The 11,420-nt window shown below is 64.6% G+C and overlaps 4 protein-coding genes across 4 annotated transcripts; 1 reads left to right on the plus strand and 3 right to left on the minus strand.

Moving 5' to 3' along the window:
* Positions 1 to 99: 99 nt before the first annotated feature.
* On the minus strand, positions 100 to 2,408 carry MICPUN_109598 (predicted protein). The gene is made up of 2 exons (XM_002506573.1): positions 225 to 2,408; positions 100 to 116 (listed from the first exon to the last, which is right to left on the minus strand). The coding sequence occupies exon 1, from the start codon at positions 2,281 to 2,283 to the stop codon at positions 970 to 972; it is 1,314 nt and encodes a 437-aa protein (XP_002506619.1). The 5' UTR covers positions 2,284 to 2,408; the 3' UTR covers positions 100 to 116; positions 225 to 969.
* Positions 2,409 to 4,733: 2,325 nt separating this feature from the next.
* On the minus strand, positions 4,734 to 7,264 carry MICPUN_92573 (predicted protein). Its single transcript, XM_002506574.1, has 2 exons — positions 6,804 to 7,264; positions 4,734 to 6,690 (listed from the first exon to the last, which is right to left on the minus strand). Exons 1-2 carry the CDS (start codon positions 7,181 to 7,183, stop codon positions 5,835 to 5,837), a joined length of 1,236 nt encoding a protein of 411 aa, XP_002506620.1. The 5' UTR covers positions 7,184 to 7,264; the 3' UTR covers positions 4,734 to 5,834.
* Positions 7,265 to 8,107: 843 nt separating this feature from the next.
* Positions 8,108 to 9,406, plus strand: MICPUN_88835 (predicted protein; the record flags this gene model as incomplete). Its single annotated transcript, XM_002506391.1, has 2 exons — positions 8,108 to 9,085; positions 9,131 to 9,406. 2 exons carry the CDS (start codon positions 8,108 to 8,110, stop codon positions 9,404 to 9,406), a joined length of 1,254 nt encoding a protein of 417 aa, XP_002506437.1.
* Positions 9,407 to 9,438: 32 nt separating this feature from the next.
* On the minus strand, positions 9,439 to 11,349 carry MICPUN_106589 (predicted protein; the record flags this gene model as incomplete). Its single annotated transcript, XM_002506575.1, has 2 exons — positions 9,439 to 10,948; positions 11,047 to 11,349. The coding sequence occupies 2 exons, from the start codon at positions 11,347 to 11,349 to the stop codon at positions 9,494 to 9,496; spliced, it is 1,758 nt and encodes a 585-aa protein (XP_002506621.1). The 3' UTR covers positions 9,439 to 9,493.
* Positions 11,350 to 11,420: the final 71 nt, after the last annotated feature.

An 11,420-nucleotide genomic window follows, 5' to 3' on the forward strand; every position in this document is an offset into this window, starting at 1 on the left:
GATCGTGGCACCGCCCTCCACAACGCACACGCGCGAGCGCCGACATGGGTCTCGTAGGCTCCGTGGGTAAGGCCGTCGGCGCGGTCGCCAAGTTCTGCGACGACTACAACGTGGCGGTGCGTCCCCGATCCTCCCGTACGGCGGGCATCTCAAACGCTAGCGTCGCACGCGCCAACCCTAAAAAACAACCCACAGCTGACGCCGCTCGCCTCTCCCGACTGCAGGACTGGATGCACTACGCGATGATCCCCGCCATCATTATTGTCGGCATGAACACCACGCCCAAGCCCAGCCTCGTGCAGCTCCTCACGCCGGTCTAAAGCGGAGGTTGGGAGAGTTGTGAGTGATAGAGATGGAACGCCTAGGAACGTCGCTGGAGCAGTGGGACGAGGGGAGGGGACACCCGGGCCAGCTGCTGACCCCGCCGAACCTCTACCGCGCGCTCGTCCCAAAGACCCCGTGGCACGACCCGCGCGTCCGCGACATCGACGTCGCCGCCGCGGTCGCGTCCATCGCGTCCATCGCGGGCGGCCCGTACGACTTGCCGACGATGAGGTGCGACGGCGGAGCCGGCGAGCTGTTCCTGCGCAGGTTCGCCGACGCCGTCGCCAACCAACCCCACCCCGAGCTCGCGTCCGCGCTGGACGAGGCGTCGGTCGCGGAACCCGCGCGATCGATTCGGGTCGACGCGCTGCAGATCATATTCGACGCGCTGATGCTGTGCACCTCGGGAGCGGCGTTGGACGCGGTGGCGCCGTACAGGAGGAGCGACGGGGTTGGTCACGGGGACGGGGTCGCCGCGTTTCGCGCGCTGGAGGTGGAGGTCAAGAGACGTCCCCGCGTTTGGGACTGCGGTTGCCGTAAGTGCGCCGCGAACGGGTGGGTTTGACGGTTTTTTGGGTTTAATAAGAGTTGCAAGCGATTACTTCCATCGTTCAAGTCGTCGACTAATCGGCTCTCGTCCCGCACTCACTGGTTACGCTCGCGCAGGCGACGTTCGAAATCCTCCGCCTCGTAGTCCGCCGCGCTCTTACCGGACGAGAACACCCCGCTTCCCTCCGTCACCGTCCGCCGCCCCGTCGCCATCCTTCGCGCCGCGTCCATCTTCTCCTTGAGCAACTTACCCGGCCGAGCGATCTGCTTCGACGCTTCGAGCCGAGCCGCGTTCCTCGCGTCGATCTGCGCGTTCCTCCGCTGGCACACGAACCATCGCACCGCGGGAATGGCGAAGAACGCCACCGCGTACGCCTGAAGACCCGGGAGCAGCGAACCGACCGCGGCGACGAGCTGCGCCTTTTGCATCGCGATTTGCGGATCTGAGGATAAAACCCCGAGCGCCACGACGCCCACAAAGTTAAACACGCCCAAGGCGGCGGCCATCGTCCGTTGGCCGCCGGTGGCGAGCGAAAACTTGTACCTCTCCTCCTCCGCGACGGACGTCGTGACGCCGAGCTCCCTCGGGATCTCGTCGAGCACCGCCTGGATGGCGGCCACGCCACCCGCGGTGGACTCGAGGTCCTCGAACCTGTACACGATCTCACCGGACGCCGGGTCAACCTCGGGGGCGCCGTTGAACCTGGTCAGCGCCGGGAGCACGAAGGACTCGTCGTCGGTGCCGATCGAGTCTTCGTCCCTGTCGAGAAACGGCGCGAGCTGCTCGGCGGTGACCACCCCGTTGTTGCGCTGGATGCAGAGCCCCACCAGCGCCCACCGCTTGCGCTCGAAATCCGCGTTGGGATCCCCGTCGCCAAAGACGAACGAGAAGACCGCCTCGAGGAAGTCCATGTCCTTGGCGCCCTCCATCGCGGCGTAGTAGCTCCTGCGCTCGTAGTAGTACGGGTCCCAGTACCAGAACATGTCAAACGGGGAGAAGTACATCCGGGGGCCGAAGAACATGCCGCCTCCCATGCCGCCGCCCCTTCTCTCGTCGCGGTCGCGTTCGTCGCGGTTGGACAGGAGCGCCGCGATCGCGGTGTAGACGATGACGATGGACGCCAGGAGCGTGGTTCCGAACGAGATCCTCAGGAGGTACCCTCCAACCTTGCCGGCTCCCTCGACGAGCGGCTCCACGGTTTTGATCTTCGTCGACTTGGCGTTGAGGAGAGATCGAAAGTCGCGATCGAAGACGTAGAGGATGTCGCCCTGGGCGGAGACCTCGAGGGTGGCGCCGGTGTCCGCGGCGATCGCCTTCATCGCGTTCTCCGCGTCCGAAAGCTTGACGCCCGCCGCGGACGCCACGTCGCCGACGGTGCACTTGCCGCCCAGGGATTGGATCGAGTCCATGACCGGGTCGCGGATCTCCTTCGGGAGCTGCTCGGACTCGACGATCCGCTTGGGCGCGCCGGGGCGGAGGACGTCGGTGAGCGCGATAGCACGCGTGTTGGTCGCGACGGATCCGCGCTTGCGCGACGCGGCGAGAGGCGCGAAACCCATCGAGAGGGCGGGCTTCGCTTGACGACACGTCGTCGCGGTGCCGACGCGGGTGCGCGAGGACTTGCTCACGAGGCCCGTTCGCGCGGCGGGAACGCGAACGGCGCCCGGGGCGCGAAGGATCGCGGCGTTCATCGCTTAGGCTCCGTGATCCGACCTTCGCAGTCTTTCTCGCTCGTCGCCTGCGTGTCGCGCGACGACGGTTATGGCGCGAGGAAGGGTCGAGAAGACCATCTTTGAAGATAGCCCGATGCCCGAGGAGCGGCTGGCCAGGCTGGCGTGTTTTTAACCTCGAATACCCATACGATTTTAAAGGTAATTGTGCCGTTTTACTCACAAGATACAAGTTTGCCCAATCGTATTTTCCATTTCAGATGCCAAAGCTGAAATCGCCCGCGAAAAAATCTTTTCGAGCCAAAAGTTCGGGTCAGAACGAGGAGTCGCCGCCGCCTCCGGACGCGAACGGACGAGACGCCGACGAAGCGTGCGGGGCGATGCGTCTCATGGATGTATTCGTGCGTGGCCCCGCGGCTGCGGTCGGCTGGCTGCTCTCCTCGCTCATGGGCCAGACCTCGACCCGCGGAGGGGCGCCCCGAACAATTGGAAAAAGCGAGACGACCGAGGTGCGGGCGCAGGTTTCCGACGCATCGGAGCGCTCCACCGGGCCGGACGGGAGCGCGTCGCCCGCGCTGAACGATCGTGAAAACTCGACGGGTTCGAGACGCGCCCTCTCCGACCGCGCGACGGGCGGTAACGGCGAGGCGTCTCACTCGGGGCGAACGGAAAATATCCCCGCGGCTGTGCCGTGGGGCGACCTCCCGGAGGCTTGCGTGGAGCGCATCCTACTCGGCGCAGGTTTCCAGGCGACGCTCTCCGCCACGTCCGCGTGCAAGTCCTGGCGCCAGGTCACGTCCAACCAGAACTTCTGGCGCAAGGTACGCGCCGACCCGACCCGGCCCGAACCCACCCGTCCCCTCGACAAATCCGACAGCGCGTGTTTGAGATGTGTGTAGAGATACACGACTTCAAGGTACCGGAGACTGACCCGCCGCGCGTCCCCAACTCCGCAGATGTTCGTCGTGTACTTCGGACGCAAGGAGGCGGACGCCGAGGAGGCCCGCATGCGCTCCCGAAGGCGCAGGTACGAGTCCGGCGCCGTCACCATCGACGTCCCGAAGACGCACCCGGGCCGACCGTGGGATTGGAACTGGCGCGGGAGCTTCCGATCCGCCGTCGCCACCGAGTGGCGCTGGGTCGCGGGACGGTGCGAACGCGCGGTGTGCCTGTCCATGGACGACGGTTCGGCTGACGACGGTTCAAATCGCGAACCCGCGGGCATCGTCGGCGTGGCGCTTCGAAACGGCCGAGGGTTCACGGCGAGCGGAGACGGGCGGTGCCGATGCTGGGACGCCAAATCCGGCGAAGCGATCGCGACGTGGCCGTCGCCGTCGCGATTTGAACCGTCGCCAGGATTTGAACCGTCGCCAGGATTTGAACCGTCTTCGTCCCCATCCCAGATTGACACCAACCCCGCGACGTGCATGGCGCACGGGGACGGGATCGTGGTCGTCGGGCACGAAAAAAACGGTTTGATCCGCGGGTTCGACGTCGACGCCGGTGTAGAAACATTTACAAAGCGAACGCCGTGCGCGTCACCGGTGTCGGCGTTGGCGCTCGGTGGGGGTTGGTGCGTGGCCGGGACGGACGGGGGCGCGGTGGTGACGATGTCCGCGGTGGACGGCGCCGACGTCGTCGTCGTTCGAGCTCGAGCTGGGGGATCGCGTTTGGGCGACTGGGAGGAGATCGAAGGTTCGAACCACGGCGGGGGCGGCACCTCCGGAGTTTCGCGCGCGCGGTTCTTTCGCGCCAACCCCTCGCCTCGGTTCGAACGCGGCGTCACCGCGTGCGCCGTCGATCCGAGCGGTCGATTCGCCGCCGTCGCCGCCGGCGCCGAGGTTGTGACGTGGACCGTGCGCGACGAGACTTTTAACGAGGACGGCGACGACGACCGACTCAACTCGCGACGCCGGTCCTTCGGCGACGGGTTGACGCGCCTCGTGGGTCACGTCGAGACCGTGCGGTGCATGGCGTTCGTGCCCCGCCCGGCGGACGGGACCTGCGTGCGTGGGTCGGCCGTTTCTTCAGCCGTTTCTTCGTCACACGTGCCGTTTCTGGTCACCGGCGGCGACGACGCGACGATTCGTATCTGGGACCCCGTCTCCGGACGGTGCCTCCGAGAGCTGGAGGGTCCGCCGGGCACCGCCGAGGCTGAGCACGCGGGCCAAACCCCGGTGGAGTGGCAGTACTCCCCCCCGCCCGGGGTGACGTGCATCGACGTGTGGGCGGGACAGATCGTCGAGGGCCGCGACGACGGCAGCGTCTTGCACTGGTCCGGCGCCTTCGACGGCCTTCGCTTCGACCACGAGTTATTGGACGGTTCAACACAGGTTCCGCCGAACCCCAACCCGGTAAAACCCGACGGTGTTGGGTTAACCACCCGAAGTCGCAGGCACAGGCCGAGCGCGTACCGCCGGTGGTGGGTCCACGCCGAGCGAGTCACCGCCGTGTTGGTCAGGGGCGGTCGGGTTGTCTCCGTCGGCGACGACGGCGAGTGTCACGTGATGGCCCTCCCGGAGGATGCGTTGCGACGCGCGAGGGCGACGCTCGCGGCGGAAGGGAGACGGGAGGCGGAGTACATGCGGAGCATAGGGAAAACATCGACGAGGGAGGACGCGGACGCTCTCATATCGAGCGAGGGCGCGGAAAGTCTCGGATCGCCCCCCGCTCGGAATCAAACCGGAATCAACAATTCGTCGAACAATTCGACGAACGCCGCGTCGAATGGGACGTCGCCGTCCAACTGGCGACCCGGGGGCGTCAACGGGTACCACCGGCGCTTGTCCTCGGAGTTTATGAACGTCGCGGCGAGGTGCGCGCACACCGCGTGGAGGGGCGGCCGAGGCGCTGCTTCGGCGGTGGCGAGATCGACGGAGGGTCTCGCTCGAAGGACGGAGGCGGCGGGGATGCGGCTGTTGGAGTCGGCGGACGCGCTTTCGGGGGGTGTCGCGTCGGCGGCGGCGGCGCTGGCGAACAGCCAGGCTGCGGCGGCGTCGGCGGCGGCGTTCGCGGCGGCGGCGTTCGCGGCGGCGGAGGCGGAACGCGTGGCGGCGGAGTTGAGTCACCTGGCCATCGGGCAGCTGTACTCGGGGGGCGAGTTCCGAGCCATCGGGGGGGTTCGGTTCAGGGAGCACAAGCGATCGATCGGGTGCGTCGCGGCGGACCGGGAGATGCTAGTGACGGGCGACGAGGACGGGAACGTGTTCGTCAGGGACTTTGAGCCGGCGCATCTGGGAAATTGAATCGTACAGGTTACAACGTATACAACAGAAGTTTGGATCGTCGCCTCATCCCACCACGGCGGCGATGATGTTATCCGCCAGCTCTTGCTTCCCGCTGCCCACCGCGGGTTCGCCGTCAGCCTCCAGAGCCAGCTTCTCGAGCTCCTTGAGCGTCGCCTTGCCTTTTTCGATCTTCGCGCCCAGCTCGCTCGCCCAGCTCGAGTATCTCTCGCGCTTGACCCTTTCCAGAGCGCCGTCGGGATCAACCAACTTGGCCGCCAGCTTCAGACCATTGGCCATGGCGTCCATGCCGCCTATGTGCGCGTAGAGCAGGTCGTTGACGTCGGTGGACTCGCGCCTGGTTTTGGCGTCGAAGTTGATGCCGCCCGGGGCGAAGCCCTTTGATCGAACAATCGCTGAGAGGACGAGCGCCGCCTCCCTGCCGTCAGTCATGAACTGGTCGGTGTCCCAACCAACCTGAGGATCGCCCGTGTTCGCGTCCAGCCCTCCGAGCATGTCCATGGCCACCGCGGTCTCGATCTCGTGCGAGCAGCTGTGACCCGCGAGCGTCGCGTGGTTGCACTCGACGTTCAGTTTAAAGTCCTTCTCGAGGCCGAACTCGCGAAGGAAACCCGCGGTGGTGCCCACGTCCCAGTCGTACTGGTGCTTGCTGGGCTCCTGCGGCTTGGGCTCGATCAGCAACGGCTTGCCCTTCTGCTTCAAGTCCTTGACCCAGTAGTCCCTGGCCATCTTGAAGAACATCGCCGCGTGCGTTCGCTCCGTTTTCAGCTCCGTCGTGGGCAGGAAAGCGTAGCCCTCGCGGCCGCCCCAAAAGTTGAAGTTTTCGCCGCCGAGCCTGGCCGTGGCGTCCATCGCCTTCTTGACCTGCGCCGCCGCGCGCACGAACACGTCCACGCTCGGACTGTTCACGCGTAGGAGGGGTAGAGAGAGTTTAGGGTTAGGTTTTGGAGAGAGACAGAGAGACGACACGCGCGTCAGTCAGGGTTTTAGGGGGATTCGTCTCGCGCGTCTCACCTCGTCGCGGCTCCGTGCATGTAATGCGGCTCGGCGAAGAGCTGAGCCGTGCCCCACAGCGGCCTTATGTCGGTGCCTTCCTGCAGCTGCGCCGCGTACTCCACGATCTCGTCCAGGTTAGCGTTGGTTTCCTCCAACGTGTCACCCCGCGGTGCGATGTCCCTGTCGTGGAAGCACCACAGGTCCACGCCGAGCTTGCGCATGAGCTCGAAGACGGCCCTCATCCGCCGCTTGGCGAGCTCAATGGGTGGCGGGGGATCTTCGCAACCGGCGGGGGCCGCGTCCCACGGCCATCGCTTGGTGGGGAATCCGAACGGATCACTCCCGTCGTTACGAATGGAGTGCCAGAACGCCACGGAGAATCGCAGCCAGTCCTTCATGGTCCGCCCGAGCACCTCCTCGCTGGCGTTGTAGTGGCGGAACGCGAGCGGATCTTGAGAGTCGGCGCCTTTGAACGGGATCACGGCGGGAGCGTCGGGCCAGAACACCTCGTTGGGGTCCAGCCCGCTGGCGCACGTGTCGCTCACGGACGCGTAGACGGGCACGGTCTTACCCCCGAGCAGGATGAGCGCGACGAGCAGGAACTGGACGGTCGCGGTGAGCAGATCGCGGAAGTAGTACTCCGGATTGTCATTCTTGGTGCACATCCTGGACCAAACCAAAAAGCCCCGCGGCGTCCGGGCGGAGGCCGGTCCGCGCGCGTCTGAGCGGGTCGAACGCGCAGATCCGCGCCGCGATACGCGCTGAGGTCGACGAGTGGAGCGATAACGGGCGCGAACCCGACGCGGCGACGCTTCGTCGCGGTGTGAGCGGCGCGTCGAAGCGCGCGGACTTGGTCGTTGTTACTTGTACTGCTGACGAGGAGATTTTTTATTTTGGCGCCAACTGGCAATGCGAATCTTCCGATCGCAGGCGGAGAGATCTCACTCTCGCGCCATCGCGGCAATCATGGAACCGCCGATCTCACTCTCGCCACGTCCAAGGAGAAACTTCCAACGACTCGTCATCAGAACGTCGCGCTCCCCGTCCGTGGGAAGGCATCGAGACGCATGTCGTCGCTCGCGAGACCCGTGCCGACGGTGTGCATCGCCACGTCTCGGTCCGCGTCCAGCGCACGGGATGAGCGCAGGGCGCGGTCCATCCGACCGAGCGCGACCGCGTCGGCATCCGATGGAAAGGATAAGGAGGACGACGCCCGCACCGAATCGTCGACGTCGTCGGTGTCGCGGCGTCGAGCGTTGCTCGGCGCGGCGTCCCTCGCGACGCTCGCGCCCGCGTCCATAGCTCTGGCCGATGAAGCAGCAATGGCGTCGCCCAACCCTCGCGCCTACTTCCAGCGGTACCCCACGCTCTTCGCGCCGTTCTACGGCGACGACGAGCGCGCCACGATGCTCAAGACCATCGTGCCCAATCGCGTGTGGTGCCTCGAGCAGAACCTCGCGGTCGGCCCTCTGGAGACCCCGCTTCGATGCGTGGTGATCCGGCTCGAGGACGACTCCCTCTGGGTGCACGCCCCGCTCGCCCCCACCGAGGAGTTCTTCCGCCTCATCGAACGCGATGGTATCGGCGGGACGGTAAAACACGTGGTGGTGCCCACGTACGCTTTGGAGCACAAGGTGTTTGCGAGAGACGCGTGCGACCGATGGCCCGACGCGGACCTGTGGATCGCCCCGGGGCAGTTCGCGTTCCCGTTGGAGGTGGCGGCGGAGAGGATATACGGCAGGACGCCCGCGGGTGTGCTCGGGGACGTGAGTGACAACTCCGGGGTTTACGGTGGGGCGGGTCGGACTCCGCCGTGGACGAATGAGATCGACGTGAAGATTCTCAACTCCGGATCGTTCAGGCTCGGCGGCCGCGACGTGGGGCTGAGGGAGGCGACGTTCTTTCACCGAGCCACGCGCACGATGGTCGTGACCGACTGCATCGCGCTCATCCCCGATCAAATCCCGCCCCTCATCGACCCGGAGAAGCTGCTTTTGGTGGGCAAGAGGAGCACGGCGGATCCCACCCCCGCGGTTGGCTCGCCGGGCGATACCCCAGCGGCTCGACTCGCCGGCTGGAAGAAGATGACGCTGCTCATAAACTACTTCTTCCCCGAGCACGAGGAACCCGCGCCCGGCGCTCCCGGGGTGGTGGAGTGGACGGACGGGTGGGAGGATAACTTCGCCGCCATCTCCGGCAGGCTGTTCGTGCCGCCCGTCGTGAGGAGCCTTTTGTACGCGCAGGACCCGGCGGGGGTGCGAGCGTGGGCGGATTCCGTCGCTGAGGACTGGTTCAAACCCGTGGAGAGCACGGTGAGTGTCGGGGAGGACGGGACGTCGACGGAGGTGGTGTCGACGCCCGCGTCGCTGACGATCGTGCCCGCGCACTGGGACGGGCCCGTGGAGAACGTGCGCGTGGAGGATTTTTTGCGAGCGTACCGGTGGCTCGACGACCCGACGTCGGATCCCTTCCCGGAGGCGGACATGGCCAGGGGTTTGCAGCCGGTGATCGACGCGGTGTTCGGCACGAAGACGAAGGCGGACGAGTCGCAGGGCAGCGGGCTCGACCTGTTCTTCTCGTCGTTCCCCACGCTCGCGTCTCGGTTCAAGGGCGGTGAGTGAGCGGTTCAAAGTCGCGGCGACATTCGCAGGTTCCGGGAATACACATCGCAATACACGGGGTCAAGTAGCAAACAATCAAACTCGGTCTCACACGAAGGTGTTGGGGTTCTCCTTCCTCTCTTCAGCCGCGGCCACCTGTTCGTCCAGCGAGGTTTGCGTGATGATCGTGCGCATCGTGGCGATGTCCATGTTGTCCTCGGTGAAGATGCCGATGAAATCGTTGAGATTTACGGATTTACCCGCGATGTCCTCAATCTTAAGTTCGGTGCCCTCGAGCTTGTGCTTTGCCCTGTCGGGGTCCACGCACCGCATGAGGTACAGCGCCAGCGCGCTGATCTCGTCGTCGTCCAGCACGGACTTCATCAGTTTCTTGTACTTGGGGTCCTCGGGGTCGAGCCCCTCGGTGGCGACGGCGAATGCTTCTTTGCTGAACGCGCCGTGGAGCATCTGAACAATCTCCTCGAGATCGAGGTTTCCGCTGCCGTCGACGTCCTTCTGCTTGAAAAAGTGCGTGGCGACGAGCGCCTGAACCGCGAACCGAGCGCACTCGCGCTCCAGGTCCACCTCCTCGCGCATAAACTTGGAGAAGAGCTGGGACTTGACGCCGAGTAAATTGGTAGCCACGACGTCGCAGATGGATTTCGCCGTTCCGAGCAAGACGAGCGCGGCGATGACGGTGTTGATGAAGAGCATGATGTCGAACTTGGCGACGATACCGCTGCTGGTGACGTCGATGTTGATGCCGTACACGTAAAAGTCCTCGAACGCGCCGTTGGGCTGGCCGAGCTTGTTGAAAGGGGAATCCCATTCGTCAACCTTGTTTCGGTACGTGATGGCCTGTCCGCGGGATTCCCACTGGACCTTACCGCCCACCTCCACCACGGCGTAGACCTCGTCCGTGCCCATCTCGGTGGTGGTGGGATCGTCCAGCTCGTAGTTGTAGTACTTGATGTCGATCATGATTCGAGCGCCGGTCAGCCTTAGCGTAGGGTAGGCGTTTGCGCTGCTGCCGTAGCCCTTCTCAGAATCTGCCGGTTTGTAGCCGTTGGGCTGTGCGTCCCAGGTCTTGTCGAGGTCGAGGCCCGCGAGATCCATCAACTGTTGGACGTCGAGCGCAATGTTCTGCCCGGCCGCGAACGTGTATACGTCGGCGTCAGAGCCCTTTCTCCTGACAAACGTCTTGGGCTTGACGCCGGCGTAATTCTTGGAGGTTGTGTCGTAGCCGGGTATGATGTTGAAGTTCATCCCCTCGATGCCCAACGGGAACAGGTTCTGCTCCGCGTTATACCTGCAAATGCCGTTGCTGTATGTCAACTTCGCTTGGGCCGATGTGGCGGTGGTGTCGTTGAAGTTGTTCGGCACGGGGTCAGGGCATGCAGCCTTGCTGGCAGCAGGCACACGGAGAGTTTTTCTGTAGTGAATGTGCGTGGCGAGGTGGAGGCCGCCGTCGAACTTTTTCTTGACGAGCTCATCTGGGCTCATGTACGAGCAAATGGGATTGTTGTAGTTGAAATCCGCGTCGTACTCGAACTTGTATGCGCTCTGTGGAGGAGGAGAGGAAAGAAGGGGACCCATGGTTTCAGCCGGCGGATTCGCGATTCTGGGGGGGCGTAATTTTGGAAGGCTGGTCGCGGGCTCACCATATCGGAGCATTTGTTGTTGGTGGACCACTCTGTCTGAATAGCATCGAACGTCTTCTGACCGGTGTATTTTGCAGTGTCACTTGCGGAGGACCACGACGTCACGGTGCCCAGGGGCACCTCGGTCAACAGGAAACTCTTGTTACCGATCAGTTGGAAAATCAGACCGATGACGATCGCCACCGAGAGGCCGATATGGAGCACCGCGATGCGCCAGTCCTTGATTCGAGTGAACTTCGATGTCGTGTATGCTAGACCGCGGGCGGTCTGCACCGCGGTCTTCATGGCTTTATTTGCGTCCATCGCGCGAGGGGTGTGCGGAGCCGAATGACGGAATTGGCATCGCCAACGATCAGACGACGGAGTTCGTTATA

This window comes from Micromonas commoda, chromosome 15 (genome assembly GCF_000090985.2).
Source record: "Micromonas commoda chromosome 15, complete sequence".
NCBI classification, from domain to species: domain Eukaryota; kingdom Viridiplantae; phylum Chlorophyta; class Mamiellophyceae; order Mamiellales; family Mamiellaceae; genus Micromonas; species Micromonas commoda.